General features: G+C 39.9%; 1 protein-coding gene across 17 annotated transcripts in view; it reads right to left on the reverse strand.

Annotated features, from left to right (window-relative positions):
- The window catches only part of Dock9 (dedicator of cytokinesis 9), a 288,524-nt gene that overhangs the window by 28,474 nt on the left and 238,784 nt on the right, over positions 1-21,266 (reverse strand). For 7 of the 17 annotated variants that reach the window (XM_071611603.1, XM_071611604.1, XM_071611607.1 and 4 more), the window contains exons 39-46: positions 19,274-19,389; positions 11,613-11,750; positions 11,294-11,476; positions 9,065-9,178; positions 8,726-8,941; positions 5,952-6,009; positions 5,033-5,110; positions 3,516-3,622 (exon numbers count right to left, since the gene is read on the reverse strand). In XM_071611603.1, coding sequence (XP_071467704.1) covers positions 3,516-3,622; positions 5,033-5,110; positions 5,952-6,009; positions 8,726-8,941; positions 9,065-9,178; positions 11,294-11,476; positions 11,613-11,750; positions 19,274-19,389 — 1,010 coding nt within the window. Of the gene's footprint in view, positions 1-3,515; positions 3,623-5,032; positions 5,111-5,951; positions 6,010-8,725; positions 8,942-9,064; positions 9,179-11,293; positions 11,477-11,612; positions 11,751-19,273; positions 19,390-21,266 lie in introns of those variants that run through there. The other 10 variants (XM_027938806.3, XM_071611608.1, XM_027938805.3 and 7 more) reach the window with 5 other exon arrangements.

A 21,266-nucleotide genomic window follows, 5' to 3' on the forward strand; every position in this document is an offset into this window, starting at 1 on the left:
ACTAGAGAATATCATGCTAAGTGAAATAAGCCAATTCCAAAAACCAAAAGTTGAATGTTCTCTCTGACAAGCGGATGCTGATCCATAAGGAGGTGGGGCCAGCGGGGTAGGGAAGAATGAAGGAACATTAGTTGTGCAGAGGAGAGTGGGGGGGGCTGTGGGGATGAGAAGGACAGTAGAATGAGATGGACATTATTATCCTATATACATGTATGATTACACTATCGCAGTGACTCTGCACCACGTACAACCAGAGGAATGAGAAGTTGTGTTCCATTTGTGTACAATGTGTCAAAATGCACTCTATTGTAGAATGAAAAATAAATAAATAAATAAATAAGGGTGGGGGAAGAACTGGATGTTTCTCTTTATCTAACCAAAAGCATCTGGGAGGGAGTCCACTCTTGGGATCAGAGTCAGGGAAGGTAGACTTGGTACTAATAAAAATTCATCTGAGGCCTGCTACTAAGACGACTGTGCAGTTTTAGGTATCTCCCCTAAAAACATTACTTTAGGGAGCTGAGGATGTGGCACAAGCGGTAGCACGCTTGCCTGTCATGCGCAGGGCGCTGGGTTCGATCCTCAGCACCACATAAAAATAAAATATAAAGATGTTGTGTCCACCGAAAACTAAAAAATAAATATTAAAAAATTCTCTCTCTCTTAAAACAAAAAACAACAACAACATTTCTTTAGGAGAGCATCAGAGACATTTAATTATACTCACTAATGCAGATTAAAAAGGCAATGATTTTTTTTTTTTTACATTATGTTAGACACTCTTTTTATTAGCTTTTCTCAAAACTTTGTTCTCCTGGCAGAGGACTTTGTCCTTGCTCTTTTTCTGAGACATCCAAGAAGCCAATAATGAACATGTACCTGGTAATCTGTTTTTTCATCTTTTAGAACACATTCTTCTTTCCCCTTCCTGTCAGGTTCAATTTTGATGACTTTATAACCCTGCTATGTCATATCCTAACTATACAGATTGTCATGTACTATGGACCTTGTTAAAGGTTTACCATTTTTATGCTTCAAGGACAGGGTGGCAAATTCATATTCAGCTGATAAAGTGGTCCCTGTCACATGTTTAGCTCTTACTCAGAGAGGGTGCCATTCATAAATCTTCCCAACAGTGTCTGCGCTTGATTTCATAGGCTCATTCATTAGACTCTCATGATTACTTCAACCCATTTGTCAGGTGAGCACATACAGGGCTCACTTTATTGTCTCTCAAGGATAGTTTACAGAAACTGTTTACCTTCAAATTTGTGATTGTTCTTGGCATAATTGCTCTCCTTATCTAATTCAAAATAAAATGCTGAACTTGAGAGGTCTGACTTGGCACTGGGTGCAAGGGTGATTTCTCCAAGGAGACAATACAATTATGCCAATTTCAAAGAAAAATTCAGTCAAAATTTGCATTGAAGTGAGGTGCTCAAGCCAAGAACACAAGAGCCTGTTCCTTTGGTGAAAGGTTTCACACTTGAGAGTAAAAAAGTAAAATAAGTGAAAAAAATCAGCATATATCTGGGCATTTCAGGATGGAGACAGTGGAATGGTTAATGCCATGCAATAACCAACTTAATCACCTTCCCCAGGATAATCAGAGAACTTTGTATATTGTATCTATCTACTGTAGTTTCTTTAAACTTCATGAAGTAGCCAGGCATGGTGGCACATGCCTATAATCCCAGCTACTTGGGAGGTTGAGGGAGGAGGAGCATAAACTCAAGGCCACTGGGCAACTTAGTGAGATCCTGTCTCACATTAAAAAAAAAAAAAAAAAAAAAGGGTTGGGATGTAGCTTAGTGGCAGAGTATCCCTGGGTTCAATCCCTAGTACCACCTATTATTTATGTATTTATTTCAATCCCTAGTACCACTTCATGAAGTACACTCAATATATTATACTCTTTATCCATATCTAGTTTTTAATTTTGAGGATTAAGACTAGACAATTTACAACAGTGGTTCTTATACTTTTTGAGCTTAAGAGCTCTTTATATATCTCAAATTTACTGAGAACTTCAAAGAATTTTTTGTTTATGTTGATTTTTTTCTTTCAAATTTTACAACAGTAGAACCAAAACTGAAAAGGTGTAAAGTGTACAGATGAAAACTATAAACTAGAATATACTAACAAAAATAGCACTGTTAACATAAAATGGTATTTTAAAAAAGAAAAGTAGTATCCTTGTTTTACATTTTTTACAAATCTCTTTGATATTTGACTTTGTAGGAGAAACCTGGAGTCTTAAGCCTTCTACATTCAATTGTCTAATGTATAGCTTGGGTTGATGTAAACAAAGAAAATCCAGCCTCACACTGAGTTGGAAAAGTAAGGGCCTCAAAGACTGAAAGGGTTCCAGTACTATCTTTGATAACCAAGTGACTTTTGGACTAGCTCATGTCATGGGAGAGGTTTGCTCAGGGGCCCTCCTTACTGGCATGAAAATGGTTAAAAGCTGTAGTATTAACTGTGCACTGCCACACTGTGGACCCCATGTCAAGAAAGAACATGAAAAACACAGGCAAGGTAAATACTCCTTTCTCCATTGGTTCTTTCTTGCCATGTGAAGAACTGGAAAACTTTATTTTGCCTGGAAAGATGGGCAGGATTATAAGCTTTCCCCTGAATGTTTCATTCTTCCCTGGATGGGGAGAGGCAGATATGCCTGGAAAGGAGAATTCAGTGAATGCAAGCAGAAAATCAGCTCTTAGGAAAATTCCTAGCTTTATTTCAGAGCTTTCTGGTTATAGATAAGTGGTTACATGGATATGCTATTCTGTTTTGGCAAGAAGCTTCAGAATTGCTACTTTTATAATGTCAAACCTTCTGGTCTGCATGGGGTTGGGAGAGGGTGGTCCTGTTTCCTATCAGTCCTCGGAACCTGGGCTATAGCACCCAAGTAGAGACAGGAACTGGGCCCTACTTGGTGTCTCATGGTTTTGAGTGTGTGGGCCTGAAGAAAATGTCTACAGGTATAGACAATAATTGAAACAGTAATAAACTTCATGTGACACAGGAAGTGTCAGAAAGACTGAGAAACTTTGTGGCCAACACACTGGGCCTCTGGGAGCAGTGCTCCAGCGCTCAGCCCCACTTCACTATGAACCAGACCTCAAGCCTCCAGAGAGGAGGAGGCATTTCACGGAAGGGACAACAGAGCAGTGGTCGCTGTTCAGCTGCCTGGGAGAATCACCTCAGTTAGGGCTTGGTGTGCAGGCAGCAGCTGTAGGAGGAGAGCTGGAGGTGATGCACTGGCAGGGGATCAGCAGGCTCCAGGTACTCAAGTATACCCATCACTCAACTAATGGGGAGTGTCCTGAGAAGTGCATGGCTAGGGCTCTCACCACCGTGAACATCGCAGACAGTGCTAAGACGGCTATGATGTCACTAGGTATAATAAGCTTACAGGACCATCGCTGCACATGGAGTCTGTCTGCTGACTGAGGTCATTGTTGGGTGGTGCATGATTGTACTGGCACCCTCATTGGGGCCGCAGCACTCACCTCATTGAAATGGACATCCTGCATTCCGACGTCTTCCATCATGGAGGCCTCCTCATCGATGTTGGGGGTGATGACCCTGAAGGCAATGCATCCCTGCCTAAACATGCCTGGGGTTGAGAAAGCAGAGAAAGAGCGACAGCAGTTAACCTGGATGTGGCTAGACTCCAGCATTCTTCCTGCCCTGTTTCTGTTACTCTGGAAGCTTTCATGTGTCAGACCAGCACTCACATGGGAGGCTGGGACCACTGGGTGCTTTTCTTCTCCCTTTCCTCACATTTACCCCTCCCGCACTTCATTTCTCATCCTGTTTATTCCCTCCACCCACTGTTTTAAAAAAATGCATTCAACCTTCAAATAAACTATAAATAAACTGAGAAATAGTTACTGAGTCAAATTAATGGTGGAAAAATATCAAGCAAATGAAAATTTGATTTGGTAAGATGACCCCTGCTCAGATATTGAGAAAAGTTAAGAAGCTGAAACCAAAGCCAATGAAAGAAACAGATGACTTCAAGGGTAGCTGTTCTTCAAGTAGTCAATCATCTTGCCCCTCTGGCTGGGAATAATCCATAACTCATAACTCAGATTACAACTGCCCCTTCCTCTCCCTGGGGCTGTCTATAACATGCAGATGGAACTCAACAGCTGCAGCTATGCACCAAGGGCTGCCTTAGCAGGCTTTCCACCAGCTGCCAGCGAAGAGGAAGGGCCTTCTCCAGGAAATGGACAGCAAGAATACTTCTGGGGCCTCAGCATCTGCTCTCCTAAGGGGAGAAGGTTAAGGTTGAGGGGGGAATCAAGGTCTCAGATAAGGATAAACTCTGAGCAAGAACAGCCCATCTGTGGTCCTTCCTCATCTTAAGACTCGCTGGGAAACATTTTAGTCAGCTGGACAATATGGACTGTGCAAAACGCTCATGGGAAGAAGGACTTGAAATGTTCTGATAGGCTGTTTTCAGGTGCCTATTCACAATAAAACAAAAGTCAAAACTTTAACTGACCATCTCCTGTGTTTTGGGAAAAAAGAACACAGAGTATTTTGGAATCAAACCTTGAAAATGTAGAACCTAAAACCAGAGATTTTTCTGCTACATATTAGTCCAGGTTTCTATACACTCCGAGGTTATCTAGCATCTCTATTATGGTCCTAGGGTAGCCTTGCTTTGATTTGGTTATATGGAAAAAGCCCCCAATGAAAAGATTAATCTAGGAGTTTGAGGTTACATTAATATACACAAAATAAAGTAAAAGTTAACCACCCATGTTTAGACTACAGGATACATGGAAAGTATGTATGTAACTCTACTCCACAGGAACAACAAAAATGATCACCAAAGTGCTTTCCTTTCATTGCCCATAAGAATAGACTGCCAGCAACCTGGAGAGCCCAGGAAAAGGGAAGGAAGGAGAGCAAAGACTGCCCATGCAGAGTTGAAACAGAAAATCCCCACACCACTGGATGGCACATGAACAGAGCAGCTGGGGCCCCTGGGGAGCGGGGCAACCCTTAGGCTCACCTCCCCGGTTCCTCCTCTGGCAGGTGCTATGGCTGTAGGGGAAGAGAGGTGGCTCCCGCTGGAGTGCTAGTTCCGCTTCTAAACATGAGGAAATGTATCACCTGATCAAAGGCCTCAGCAGGAAACACTAAGTGAACATGGAACCTTCTTTAATTTCCTTCTCATTCAGGTTCTCATGTGTGACAAACCCAGACTCTCTTAAATCCCTTTCCACATCGCCGGCCTTATCAGAAACAGACATTCCATGGCCTTGGCATCTGTGCCTTTTCAATGCTTCTCACTTTGTCAGTATACTCATTAGCCCAGATCTTGCATTGCTGTTCTCCAGTGTTACATGAGCAGACCACCAGCTTTTCTAAGAACCTCATTATCTCCAAAACAAATGCCACCCTGAGGCTGTGCTGATTTGGAAATGCTGTTTAACCATTTATTCTGGAAAAACCCATGGCCTGCTCATTTGGGAACAAATGCCTGATGCACAAATGAAGTCTCACTTGCCCCACTTCTTCCCCTGGGAAGCCTGGCTGTCTTCAACACAATAAAGCCAACTGGGCTGCATTCCAGAAAATCTGTCTGATAATCCATTACAACTGCCTTTTGATTGATACATAGCTCCAGTGAGAACTATCTTCAGCTCAGGATGGTCTCTCAGGGACAGCTAGATGCAAAGCTCATTAACTTTTTGCAGAATGGAGACACTAGTAAGAGGTCATATGATAACATGCCATCTAATTTTCTTAACACTGCCATTCCTGCTGTGCCCACCAAGTCAAGCAAATGTCCTGTCAGGGAATAAAATAGTGAGCATGCTTTCTATACACACAAACTTGCCACCTCCAGATCTGCCTGAACTGCTCTCACTGGTCTCTGCTACTTTGTACTGTTTTATTCTTTTAACAATTCAGGAATCATTCCTTACCCTTCCGTGTGAGATATTCTGCCACCAATGCTGTTACATGGACGTAGCACATTGCTGCCTGTAATAAAGACATATTTCAGAATGACTGTTTATAACAGGATGTCTAATGAACCTATGTACTTATACTAGGCACTAAACAGGGTTTCTTTCTTTTACTCAGGGCACTCAATCACCGAGCCACATCCCCAGCCCTATTATGTATTTTATTTAGAGACAGGGTCTCACTGAGTTGCTTAATGCCTCACTTTTGCTGAGGCTGGCTTTAAACTCGCTATCTTCTTGCCTCAGTCTCCTGTGTGCCACAGCTCCTGGCCCAAACAGGGTTTCTAATAGCCAAACTTTTACCATGAAAAAGAGATAGCACTCACATTAATTAAAATTTTGAAATTAATTGGGAATTGAGACAAACAGCAGTAAATTTACTAAGGTTTATTTTTATTTAGAATTATAACATTTTACTACAAAAGATAAAAATGGCATTTTTCCCCCTGACACTTAAGGTTTCTGCATCTTTTCTTTTAAAGCAAAAAGAGGACTGTTAAAAGAAAAGCATGCTTCTAATGGCATTCTGAATGTAGTAAGTTCAGTGTAGCTCAGTGGCACAGGACATACTCAGCATGCCTAGGTTTAATCCTCAGCATCAAGAAAGAAAAATCTAATTCAACACAATAATTACTGTAAAAGAGGGGGAAAAATTCTTTCACCGAATTGCCATGTTGTTATAAAAATCAAAGATTTTTAATGGGACTGTTTTTGTGGCTCAGGGGTAGAGTGCTTGCCTAGCAAGTATGAGACATTGGGGTTGATCCTCAGCACCACATAAAAATAAATAAATAAAATAAAGGAATTGTGTCCATCTACAACTAACTATTTGTTAAAAATCAAAGATAGCTGTTGAGAGTAAAGCCACAGACAGGTTCTAATGCATGGGGCCCTGTTCTTGTCAATCACTATGTGGTGCCCTAGTCCGGGATCTCAATCTATGATGGCCAACCCAGCCCTGCACAGACTCTATGTGTGCATGTGTGCAAATATCCATCATCAGTGTCACAGGCACTCTTATCTGTGCCTATTATGTGTGGAGGAAAGTCTGTTATACAGTTAAGAGTCATGACTCTGTCTAATCATGAGATACACCTGACATGGTGTATCCCTTCCTACATTGCACAGCAAGAGAGTGCACACAACAGGTGTGCAAATATGTGATGACTTACAGAGCAAGTACACAACACTAGACATGGTAGGAGCCACAAGAAATCCTGTGTATTAGCTGCATTAGTCCCTTATTACAGAGTGCAATGGGTTGGATAGTTTCTTCCCCAAATTCATGACCTTCCTGGAGCCTCAGAAAGTGGTGTCTTTTTTTAAAAATACAATTATTGCAAATGTAACTAATTAAAATGAGGTCACACTTTTACTTGGGTGGGCCCTAAATTCTATGACTGTGTCTGTTATTAAAAGAGATACAAGAAAACAGATGTGTGAGGGAGGATGCCACCTGACAGTAGAGGCAGAGTGAATGGCTGTGGGTCCAAGAACATCAAGGAATCCAGCAACACAAGAGCCAGGAGAAAGGCAAGGAACAAATTCTCCCCTGGAATGCTCAGAGAGTGGTTCCCCAACTTCTTGCCTCTAGAACTTTGAGTGTGAACTTCGTTTGTTTTTAGTGACCCAGTTTGTGGTACTTTGTTATGGCAGCAGGAGAAAAGTAATGCACAGAGGAACAACTGCAGCTCAGAGAATTCTTTTAAGAAGAGACTTGGGCCATACAAACCATTTTAAAAGTCTAAAATTCTGAAAATGGAATAAAAATTACTACTAATACCAATTTCCTTATATTACGGCTAACAGGTTAGGTCAATTTTATGGTCATATAGAACTGTCATGTTATATGTACATTTAGGACAATGGACTCCTTGAATAAATACACAAAAATAGGTATATAAATTTTTCAGTCTTAGAATCTAATTGAAATAGTTACAGAAGTGTCAAGGTTAAAGCAAGTAATTTTGTAATACTGCTGACATGCCCAATGTCACAGGCACAGACTTGGGAATGCAGAACTTGTGTAGAGTCTTGTTTTTCTTAATTTCCCATTTTACAAATGATGTTGTTGAGGAATAGAGGGGTTTAAAAACTGGTTCAATGTCACTGAATTAGGCAACATCTTTTCTTAGATTAAAAGTCTGTTTCTCTCAGTAATGCTGTCTAAATGCTGAAATACGTCAACTCTGCACAGCAGGAACCCTTAAACATCTACTGCATCCAGAAGAGAAGAGTAATGCCCCATCATCACCTCACAACAAGAAAAGTTAGTTTTATCGTCAAATAGCTGAAACTTACAACTATCGAGGAGGAGTTCTGATGCAGAGAAACTGGTTGTATTCTTTAATTAGCAAGCAACTATATGAATATGTATAATTCTAAGAGCTTTCAACATTCTTTTGTGATAGAAATAGCCCTTACAAATCTAGGGGTTTTTAAAATACTTTTTTTTTAGTTGTAGATGGACATAATATCTTTTTTTTATTATTTATTTTTTAATTTAGTACTGAGGATCAAACTCAGTACTTACATGGTAAGCAAGCGCTCTACCACTGAGCTACAATCCCAGTCCAACAATTTGTTTTAAATTATCAATATGCTCAGGTAACTATTAAGTCATCTTGCTCTAATAAAGTATATATTTAAAGTATTACAGTTTTAATTGGATTCTTTGAATGAACAGGGCACAACTAGAAAACCACGGTCAAGAGGCTTGCAGGGCTACCTACCTCAGAGAGGTCCCCATTTTTGACGTGGATCCTAGCCATGCTGTCAAGCCATGTCTTCCTGAGCTCAGGGGTGCTGGCATAGGACTTGGCTAGGCTGTACTGGAGGTCCACCAGCATCTCCGGATCATTCTCATGCTCCTTCATCTGGGCTGTGGCCATCAGGACAGTGCGGATCCTCTTGGTCAAGTCTTTCACGTCAGAGGAGAAGCTGGTGTGCTGAAACAAGGTGGGCCAAGGAAGGACACATAGCTTTCATCCACTTTCTGCCTATTGGCATGTATGTCAGACAAGGAGGCAATGTCCTGGGGCTGAAAGGTAAAAACTGGCCGGGCCACTCACCTTGATGAGCCGGTCACTGTTGGCACAGTTGTTGATGATAGACAAGGACTGCTGGAACCTGGTTCCGCCGATGCCAACCACATCTGCAATCAGCTGGCTGACAGAAATGATGACCTTAAGGACATGGAAACATGAGCAAATCAATTTTCCTTCAGATGATTGTCCAGGATAGGTTTTTATGTTCAGTTAGGATGAACATGAGGCCAGGGCAAGGGGTAGGTGTCACTCCAGTGAGGGAAATGAAGCGAGTCTTTTTTCCCCACTGGATAAACTTAAGAATTTCATTTGCAAAACAAAATGCTAATCAGAGGAGCACAGAAGAATGAGAAGCAACCCCCCATCACTTGGATAGTCGCTTACCTATAAACTTTCTGGCAAAAAGGGAGAACTTATGATGATTCTTCTTAAAATTGGGAGCCATCTCACCACAAAGACATGAAAAGCTAATTTCGGCTTTACTATAAATTACTGCAAATTCTGAACTTGCTTGGAATGCCTGCCCGTGCCTTGAACTCACCCATGCCTGGGCTCTCTCTGACCACATAGCAGCCTTCTCTGAAACTTTAGTGACACCTCATAAATCTTGGCCTTCCCTGGCCAGATAACAACCCTCTCTGAGGCTCTAATGACCTTCATAAATTTTGATGTCGGGACCAGCAAAAATATAAACTAGCCTTTGTGTTATGCTCATCAGAGTTTTGTTATCTGTAACCCCCCCCCCCCCCCCCCCGGCTTTGTGTAACTTTCTGGGCTATAAAGCTGGGCTGCAAGAAAGATGCAGTGCTGTCTTGTTCCCACGATTTTTGGTAGGAGAGGCAGCCTGGCCAGTCGAAATAATAAGCTTGCTTTAATTTGATTTTAATTGGAATCAGTGGTCTTTTCTTTGCATCCTGGTCTAATACTTGTAATTTACCTCTCTGGGCTTTGGTTTGAGTTTATATGTATTCAAGAGGTGACCTGTCCCTTGCAATGTTTTTATTGGAACAGGTACACATTAACAGTGAAATGGGGACCTGCCTTTTTGTGGTTTATGAACAGTGCTGCCATGCCTCAGTTGCTTGAGCTCAAGCATATTTTCTCCTTTTTCTTCACCATACCGGGTATAACTAATCACTAAGTATTGTCAACTCAATCCATTCTTCCTTCCAATTTTACCTTCCCTCCTCCAGAATACCATCCTCTCCCTCCTAGATTTAACAATGGTTTCCCTAGCTGAGATCTAAATCCTCATGATTTGTTCTGAATGCTAGGGTCCAGAATATTCCTCCAAATATGCAAATATTTGGATATGTAACAATGTATCCTTCTCAACCCATATTCTAAGCTCCATACAGAGGAACTTCTCCAGTTCCCTAGATAGGTGAGAAATTCCTATGGTACACCCATGGCTGGAACATGCTCTCTGTTCTTCAACTACCACTCCCATATATCCTTTACATCCTCTGGGAAGCTTCACCCTAGTTCTCAGGGTCCCCAGACAGATGCTCCTCCAGTGCACTCAAGCTTCTTCATAGCAGCATTGGCCACACTGCACTGTAAGGTCTCAGTTTGCCTAGGACCTCCACCCAACTGAAGGCTCCCTGAAGGCCAGGAGAGGGTTCTGTTTTGTTTGTAATTATATCTATAAATTCTAGCATGCAGTATGTATACAATAAATACTGCTTCAAAAAAGGAATAACTGAGAAATGGAGAAGGGACTCCTGCTCTGCTTATAGAAAAAGTATATAAAAATACTTAAGACTGATCTCAGTATCTTGCCTGGTTTTCAGAGAAATGTGTGCTTAATACTGGAGAGATAGCAGATGTTTTAGTAGATGGAAGACAGAAAAGAACCACTCTGGGTTTTTGTATCTTACTTAAGATGTTTACTACTAAGCTTCCTCACATAGGTGTGTCTGTGTGTGTGTATTGGTGCTAGGGACTGAACCCAGGGCCTTGTGCCAGCTGGGCAAGTGCTCTACTACTGAGCTCATCCCCAGCCCCTCACATAGATTCTAATCTTGATTCAGTGGAATTTCAGTAGTCCAATATTGATCCATATTTAAATATCAAGTCACCAACAAAAACACATCCTGGGCCAGGACCTTACTGCACAGTATGAAATAAACAATCCAGTAAATGTTACTTCCCAGTTTTCCACTTTGGGGCCAGATGAAGTAAATAGTTCAATACGATACTCAAAGTTTTCTTGCTAAAATAGAATCAACTGGGTAATTAAACCACACGCACTTGCAAGTGTGTCCGGACAAAGGACTTCTTTCCAGTGTAGTCGAAGTTGTTTCTCATTAAGAAGTAGAGCAGCTGGGAGGCCTCGGTCCGGATGGAGCTGAGTTTGGAGTTACAGCACTTGAGGATCTCATAGCACAGAGCAGCACACATATCTGCCCTCCCCTCGTAGAACGTCGAGGGAAACTAGACAGAACACAAGGAGCAGGCAGAGCACAGCACGGTTAGTCCTTGAGGAACGGTCCCTTCAACTCCTGGTCAAAGGAGGAAAACTTTGACCCTCAATTATGAGTATCACCAATAAATTTTAGATTTATCTTACCTTATAAATTAATGACCTTAAGGCAGTGAAGACATTTTTTAAAGCTGTTTCAGACTGATGTTTTTGAAGAAAACACAGGTAGACGTCAAAAACTTTTTTCATGAGAGGATTATGTCCGTGATCTGCCAAGAGCTGGTTCTTAAAACACACATTGACAGGGGTATCAGTGAGACATACTGGCACCTCCAAGAGATTTCATATAATTTTCAGGTTCAAAGACCTATTGTCCAAGAATCAAGACAACTTATAATTTAAATTATCTCTATTATGGGTCTCCTAGGAAAGCATAGAATGCTCTTATGGGACAAATAACTCTATTAATAAATTTATGCTTTGAGGATAAACTTCCCAGCAAACTGTAATAAACTGTTGCTTAGTATTGATTTGGCTTCGATTTATTTATTTATTTATTTTTATTGTACACTGGCAATTGAAACAAAGGCAATGTTTGTAATGTCTTAATTCCAACAGAGGAGTGTTACTACAGGTGCTAGCTAATGAGTGGGGGAAAGAATGCTAAAGTAAGAAATATGAAGAAGGTCTTCTAAAAGTGAGGCCCCCATCCAGCCAGGCTTCCCAGGCATTCTGTTGGGAAGAATCAGACAGTTTGGTAGGTGGAAAATGTACAGGCTTGGGGTCAGGTTCCACTTATCATGGGCATGGATTGCTCAGGTACACTGAACCCCAGCATTCTCATCTGTAAAACACTGACTCTAAGATTGACCTTGCCAGGCTACTGTGAAAAGTAAAGGTCAAAGGTGGAAAATATCTGACACATCCTTGCTCTAATTCAGTAAGAGGTAGCTGGGAGGATTTCAACACTTCACAGATTTTATCAAACAAAAAAAGAGGACCACAATTAATCGTTGCCAATCATTCTTTAAAATTTCCTCTCCTCAGTCAAAAATTCACACTCTGGACAACTGGTTAGCTAAATCTTCTATTGGTTGCTGAATACACACAGCAGCAAGGTATAGCTCAGCAAGAAGCCAGCATGGAGTTTCAAATAAGACAAACCTGTATGTGTCTGGGTGCAATACATATATACATTCTGCACACGTAAGTAAACATGGTAGTAAAGAAAAAAATTCAAGAGACTGCTATCTCAAACCAACTAACCATTTGGCAAAATGAACAGAAGTAACTTTTATCTAAATAATTTTACTGCATAGCAAATTATGGGTGGAGTCTTACTTTCACATCAAGATCAACCTCATTTATTGTTGGAGGGAAATTTTGACTAAAAAAATCTGACTCAAGGAAAACAATACTTTTTTTAAGGTAGGTCCAGTAGGTACAGATATATCACAATTGGTAAGATACTTGGCATTCACAGTGATTTTCATATCATAAAATTCTGAGGCATCATACTGAATTCTATCATGTGAAAGAGGAGCAATTTGCGTGTACGTGAGCGCGTGCACACGCGTGTACGCACACACACACACATACACACACAAATTATTCCAGTCCTTGGGGTATGCTTACATGTTGTGTCATCTGTAAACACTATTTTCCCTGGGAGCCCTAGTTTGGAAATATTGCTTTTCCCATTGAGATTAGTTTCCTAACTATGGGTGTATTAAAGTTTGGGTGAATCTGGAAGTAAGTTTTCATTTTTCTCAGTAATCTTTGTTTGTAGCTTGGCAAAAAAAAAAAAGAAAAAGAAAGAAAGAAAGAGGCCAAGACCCAGAGTCCTGCTTTCTGAATTGGTTCTTTTTTTTTTTACAACAATCACATATCTGTTATTACAGGATACTGTGAGGAATTTTCTATTTTATTATTGGCTATTGTTGTTAATCTCTCTTTTTTTTAATTTTTATTGTTGGTTGTTCAAAACATCACATAGTTCTTGATATATCATATTTCACACTTTGATTCAAGTGGGTTATGAACTCCCATTTTTACCCCGTATACAGATTGCAGAATCACATCATTTACACATCCATTGATTTACATATTGCCATACTAGTGTCTGTTGTGTTCTGCTGCCTTTCCTATCCTCTACTATCCCCCCTCCCCTCCCCTCCCCTCCCCTCTTCTCTCTCTACCCCCTCTACTGTCATTCATTTCTCCCCCTTGTATTATTTTTCCCTTTCCCCTCACTTACTCTTGTATGTAATTTTGTATAACCCTGAGGGTCTCCTTCCATTTCCATGCAATTTCCCTTCTCTCTCCCTTACCCTCCCACCTCTCATCCCTGTTTAATGTTAATCTTCTTCTCATGCTCTTCGTCCCTACTCTGTTCTTAGTTACTCTCCTTATATCAAAGAAGACATTTGGCATTTGTTTTTTAGGCTAGCTTCACTTAGCATAATCTGCTCTAATGCCATCCATTTCCCTGCAAATTCTATGATTTTGTCATTTGTTAATGCAGAGTAATACTCCATTGTGTATAAATGCCACATTTTTTTTATCCATTCGTCTATTGAAGGGCATCTAGGTTGGTTCCACAGTCTTGCTATTGTGAATTGTGCTGCTATGAACATCGATGTAGCAGTGTCCCTGTAGCATGCTCTTTTTAGGTCTTTAGGGAATAGACCGAGAAGGGGAATAGCTGGGTCAAATGGTGGTTCCATTCCCAGCTTTCCAAGAAATCTCCATACTGCTTTCCAAACTGGCTGTACCAATTTGCAGTCCCACCATCTGAATTGGTTCTTGTCACCAAGTTCTTACTACTTCAATTAAATTTCTCCCCCACCCACTCTCTGGTCAAGGTCTTTGCTTTCCATTTTCAGGATTTAATCCTTTTGGTTTCAAGAATGGTAAGAATGAAATTAGGGGGTTGGGGTTGTGGCTCATTGGCCGAGCGCTCGCCTAGCACATGCGAGGCCCTGGGTTCAATCCTCAGCACCACATAAAAATAAATGAATAAAATAAAGATATTGTGTCAAACTAAAAAGTAAATATTTAAAAAAAGAATGAAATTAAAATTAATATACATTAAGATGCAAATAATCCCTTATATAAAGAATCTTCATCCTCCCCAGTTTATCAGCTACCTTCCTTTCTTACCTCTTTTTCTCTCTGTTGCTGTTCCCTTCATTAGAAAGTAATATACACTAAATGCAAACAAATCTTTGAACATTTGGAAAGGTCCACAGGGGGAAATGGAAAAACAAATGTCCCCATTAACTTCCCAATTCAGAAATTATCACAGACACCAATGTAGCATATCACATTTTGACTCTTACTGAGGATGGAAAATTTCCATTTAGGATATTAAATGAGACAACAGGACAATATTATGCCAAGACTTATTTCTAGCAATAAGGTAGAGACGAACTCTCCAGGAATTGTCTGGTGGGTTCAGGTCTGATTTTTGTAACATAGTCCCTTATGGTGTTTGACCCAGGAAATGGCATTTTCAGGGAATAAATGCTCAATATCAGTAATTCTCAAGATCCAGGAACACAGAGAAAAACAAACTTAAGTCTTGGTTACCAAACTGAGATATGTGGAACAAAGTTAATTTAGACAAGTCCTTCCTAGGCATAGGGCATTACTGTTATTTAAACATTGATTTTTAAAATAACTTGTAAGAAATTCAGTTTGGAGAAGAGCTGTTTCAGTTGCAGAGGTCCCACAGTCACTGTGAAAACCTAAGCCTAGTCCATCTTTGTAGGTCAAGTTCAGGTTGTCTCAACCAGACTACTAACAACCCAGCAAGACTCCAAATATTTACATGGGCCTTGCTCTTAGTTTCTATTGCTCCTTATACTTATGTATTAGCTCTCACTATGCAGTTCAAACTAAGAAAAGGTGCTAAATGGGATAACTAAAAATACATTTTTATATTAAATCTGTGAAAACACTAACAATATTGTAAAATACTTAAAGATCTACTTTAGTTTGGGATTATGTTAATAATAGACATTCTAAGACAGTCACAGAAGAACCATCTTTCTACATGTGACTACCTCAGTTTACAAAATGCACCCTTTTAGGATTAAATAAGATAACCTATGTGTAAGTGTCCCGTACTATACCTGGCACCTGGTAAGTACTTGGTACTTTTCTTCTTCTTTTCTCTGTATGAGAGATCATTCAAACACTTTGATAGTCACTCTTCTCAACGCCCCCCCCCCCCCCACACACACCTGGATTGGTTGAGAATAAGGTCTTTGGACAGGCCAGCTGTATAGTGGTCTTGGGTAAACTTCCTAACCTGTCTTAGCCTTAATTTCTTCACTATAAAATGAGGGATAATGAGATCTACTAGGCAGGGCTATTGTGAAGATGATGTCTGAGGTGCAGGAGGCATTCAACAATTAGCAGGAAGCTAATATAATAATAACAACCAGAATTCAGAACTTAAATCTTTTAAAGCATTTAATCTTATTAAAAAATTGATTTCTGGGTTGTCTTTGGCAGTTCATTAGATGTGGTCAATTAAGAGAGACAGTTTAACAGGGCTTAATCTGTAGAAGATGATTTTCTTGCACATACTTATGTCAGCCAATTCAATGTTAAAATATGTTAAGGTTCTCCTCAAAAAACCAACTATATGACCCAACTATACCATTTCTTGGTATTTCTCCTGAAGAATTAAATTTATCCTACTAACATGCATATCCATGTTTATAGCAACACAATTCACAATAGCCAAACTATGGAATCAGTCTAGGTGTCCACCAACGAATGAATGGATAAATAAAATGTGATATGTATTCACAATGGAGTTTTATTCAACCATAAAGAAAAATGAAATAATGTCATTTGCAGGAAAATGGGTGGAACTTGAGACCAATATGTTAAACAAAATAAGTTGAACTCAGAAGGTTAAGGGTTGTATGTTTTCGCTCATGCGCAAATGTTAGAGAGGAAAAAGGAAAACAAAAGTGGGGTGTATCTCCTAAAAATCAAAGGGAGATCAGTAGAGGAAAAGGATCAAGGAGTGGGAGGCAGGAAGCGGGGGGAGGACTGGGGAGTGATACTGGCTAAATTAAATTGTTTTACTGTGTGCTGCATATAGATAAATTCCATCATTATGAACAACAAAAAAATGTGAGAAAAAAATCTGCTAAGGTTTGGATATGAGATATCCCTCAAAAGCTCCTGTGTAATGCAACAGGCAAAATGATTAGATTATAAAAGCTATAACCTAAGCAGGGAATTAATCCATTTGATGGACTAATAATTTGAAAGGACTACTGGCTGGATAGTAACCGTGGGCAGGAGGAACGTAGCTGGGGGATGTAGATCACTGGGGGTGTGCTCTTGTGATTGTATCTTGTCCTCTGGGCTCTTCCTTTTCTCTCTGCTTCCAGTTGTCATGAACTGAGCAGGTTCTCTCTGCTAGGACTTCCTCTGTGATGCTCTGACTTACCTCAGGCCCAGAGCAAAGAAGTCTGTGACCATGTACCGAACCACTTAAATCATGAGCCAAACTAAACTTTCCTTTCTCTAAGTTATTTTTGTGAGGTGTTTTGGTCACAGTAATGAAAACCTAACTAATACATGATCTTTCTGAGATGCTGCGACATGTGCCTCAGCTGAGCAAATATGTGCCAAGGAAGATCCCAGTGGTTGCTGTATGTGGGCTTCACATTCCTGTGAGTTTGAGCCATGTGAGCTCAAAAGCCAATGCCAGACTGCACCAGACACTTGCTCATCTTCCCACTCTTGATGGGCATGCTGAGCTTCAGAGAGCACACATTTTTGCACATAGGCACATGAATGCTGGCAGAGATCCCCTCAGTTCTATATCTTAACTTTTCTGGGGCCTCTTAGGAATCAGGTCCATCACCATAGGGCAGGGAGGAGTGAAGCCACATGAGACTAGTGCTTACTGCCCAGCTAGAGCAAACACTTGAACTCCTGCTATGTTCTGGTCCCAGGATGGATGTTTTTGTAAACTTCACATTTGAACCTCAACCTTAAAAAGTAGGTATAACTGCCATATTTCAGCTAATGAAATCAGGACTGAGATATCAAGTAGATCTAGCTCAAGGCTGAAAAACTGGCGAGTGGCTGGGACTTAAGAACCCATGGTGTCTTTGTATCCATGCTCAAGTCAGCTGGACCTGGTATGTAGCAGTAATGTGAAAGGCTCTTTCAAGGGTCATCTCACTCAAAACTCACAACAGCTCTGTGAGGTAGATGCTATTTTTCAATCTTACACATGAGGAATTTTAGGTCCAGAGACATCAAGTATTTTTCTCAAAGACTGTTCAGTCAGGTAACAAATGTCATGACCAGCTTTCATCAGAAACTGTCAGATGCCATTTTTTTCTTGGGAGTCAGAACCTACCAGGTGACCAGACATTTGGAAATCTGGGAACCCTGGCAAATACCTTCCTAAATATTAAGCAGGTAACAGAAAAGAAGCTGGATAAGAATTACAGGCAGTCCATGAAGAAACTGTCACCACTTTCATGGGTGCCATGCACAATGCACTTGTGCTGCATGTGCCCTTCCTGCCTGTGTGCCCGCTCCACCCCAGCCCTGACCTCCAAGGCTTCCTGCTTGTTGCAAGGTGGGCCAGGCAGAGGGTGCAATGACACACATGTGCATGGCTGAACATTCACATGTAGACCCTCCACTGTCTATGACTAAGGCTTTTAAATTAAAACTATCCAAAAGAAAATAGAAGTTTCAAAACCTCTTCAATGGTTCTATTATGGTGGTAGTCCTTAAGCTGAGGGGTTTGGGTCTCATGCTCAGAGTAGGTCTGGGCTGGGGCCTGAGAATTTATATTTCCAACAATTTCTCAGGAGCTCAAGTTGCTGCCATCCTGGAGACCACATTTTGAGAATTACTATAGCACAGACTCCAGGTAAGAAGACACTGATCCCCCGCATTCTCAATTCCACAGTGCTCTGTGTTTGCTCATTTCTCAACTGGGTTCCCAGTAATGACATTTCATAGGGGACAGGAGTGAGAATAAAGAATAAGGGTATATAATAATGAAGTGACATGTCAAAAAAAAAAAAAAGTAGTTTTACTTTTCTTAGTACAGAAATGTGCTTTATAAGTAGAAAAGATAAGTAAAGCATGATAAAGAACAACTTTGGTTATATTTCCCAAATAACTTGTAATGAAATATACTGTTTTGGTATTCATAGGATATTAATACTAACTCAATTTCCTCTTCCTATGCTGGAAATGAAGTAATCATTTAGCAAGAATGGGAAGTGTTAGGTTCCTAAATATAAGAGAGTGGGTGAAAAGTCCATCTCCAACTACTTGAATATTATTTGCTAAAACTGAAAAACAAGAAAAAAAAAGATTTTCTATTCCTGGAATACTTTAAGCATTTAATTTAGAAATTAATAAAATATTTTAAAAAGATGAGTTTATATTTATTGTTCCTCTCTATAAACATCTGATTTTAATTGCTATAACACTTGGATATATTGTGAAGACATTCATGATAGTAATGCCTACTGGGTTCTGTATTTATCATCCTGAGGGGCTAGGAGAGCCCAGTTTTCTCGGGTAAATACTTGTTTCTGGGCAAGAATGAACTGCTTCACCCTCTCCAAGCACTTGGCACATGTGGACCAGTTAAGCTTTATTCCATTTCAGGTATTTCAAGCCATCCACCATGGAACACTTTCATTAAAGGTACCTAAGGATTAAACGGCTGCCTTATAGCAGCAAAAGCTGAATGGATTAAACAGGTAAAACTCTAACCTGGAATGCTGTTTAATACTAACCTTAAATGCCAGTGTAAAGAGAGAGAGTGTGTCCAGAGCTGTAAGGCAAACCTCAGTTGCAATGTTGGCTTCCAGCAGCGACTGATGGAGAACATCTGCATCCGAGTGGCCATAGCCTGCATGAATTACAACACAGGATTACTGCCCAGTGGTCAGACAGCAAGGCTGGCAGGAGGGCAGAGTCAGTCAACTTTTGATTATTTACCTTCCCTGAAGGTATTATTAATACCCCTTTAGGGAGTATTAACAATGTTTCTATTTAATTATAAGTCTTTTTTGATTCTGGAAGGGCAACAACATTCATTGTCTGCTTGCTATGTGCCAGCCACGAGTCAAGGAACTTTACACATATTATCCCATCTAATCCTTCAATAGCTATATAAAGTAAGTATATTATTAAACCCTTTTTGCAGGTAAGGAAATAGAGGCACAGAAGGGCTAAAGAACTTGTCTAAAGTCAAGCAGGTAGTAAAGAGTGGAGGCAGGATTTGCACCAGGACAGATGATGGTCATTTTGACTAAGTTGTCAGAATGGTGAAATTATTGATAGAGAGTGAGGTTTCCTGAGCTTCCTGTATAGACAGAGGCAGCAGCACAGAAAATGAATATGAATATGAACATGAGCCTGGGATCAGGCTGCTGGTCAGAACCCATCTCCACCATTTACTAGCTGTGTAACCTTGGGCAAGTTATTTGACCTCTTTGTACTTCAGTTTTCTCATCTGTAGATTGGGATAATAAGCGCATCTACCTCAACAGGTTGTGGTAAGGATTAAACTTGTTAATATTTGTGCAGCTCTTAAAATAGTGCCTGGTACATAGTGAGGGCTATAAAAAAAGTACTAAATCAATAACATCAAAGTCTGTATTAGCTAGACAATGATAATGCATGATAATCAAGAGTTGACTGTACAGAGAACTGTTTTCTACTTGCTTTAATAAAAAGCATAAAAGCCAATGTCTGAAAGAAATGTTTAAGAAAAGGAAAGAACTTGAAGAATTTATCATGTGAATTTAGCTTAATCATATATAAACACAAACTAGTGGCTGCAAAATCAATTTAGTACTGATATAAATGCAGCTGACATACAATTTGAGATATTAAATTATGAAATGGTATGCATTAGCAGAAATATATGTAGGGATGCAAAGATGTTACAGTATTGACCTAGATTATAAAGAAAGATGGCAGTATAATAAAACACAATGTAATGTCTTCCTCCAAGGAGTGAAAATAAATCCACACTTATTAATTGGCAATTTTCTTAAGACTCCAGAGAGGAGGACATTTTATATATACAGATCAGGAAATGAATACAGAAAACCTAAGCAATGTCCTTGAGACCAGTAATGGGGATAAAACAACCCACACTCTGAATTCCTTATTAAGGTCACCATCATAGTACATATTATTAGGAGGAAAAAAATAGCATGATGTCATTTTAACTTAAACAAATGTTAGAATTATAGAATTATTTTTAAAAGCCTAAAAAAAGTTTCTTTTAAAGCCACAGACGTGCTTTGTATCATATAATAAGAGCCTTTGACAGCCAGTGTTTTTCCTGGTGAGGATATGTAACACACTTGGCACCTTGCCAGTTCTGTTTCTTTTTCTTTTTGCTTTATGGGCATGAGATCTTTGGGCAAGAAAGGATAAAAAGATATTGGGGTGTGAATATTAACTGTACAGCCTTTATACAAACCAAGGCATTAGTTCATTCAGGGAAGTTTTTTTTGGTAAGATACAGAGACAATGAAAACAAACAGATTGATGATTATTCTTAAAGTGATAATTAACCATAGTAAGAGGGACCAAAACCAAAACCAAAACCAAAAACACAACACCTGTTATTAGACCAACCAAAATTTCACAGAGATAAAAGGGACCCTTTATGGAGGGCTACCATTTATCCCAAATGAGTTTTAGTCTGGGTTTAATTTTAACAAGGAACTTGCTTTGATGACTGTTAAAATTTCTTTTTTTCTCTGCATA

The sequence above is a fragment of the Marmota flaviventris genome, chromosome 4 (assembly GCF_047511675.1).
Source record: "Marmota flaviventris isolate mMarFla1 chromosome 4, mMarFla1.hap1, whole genome shotgun sequence".
Classification (NCBI taxonomy): domain Eukaryota; kingdom Metazoa; phylum Chordata; class Mammalia; order Rodentia; family Sciuridae; genus Marmota; species Marmota flaviventris.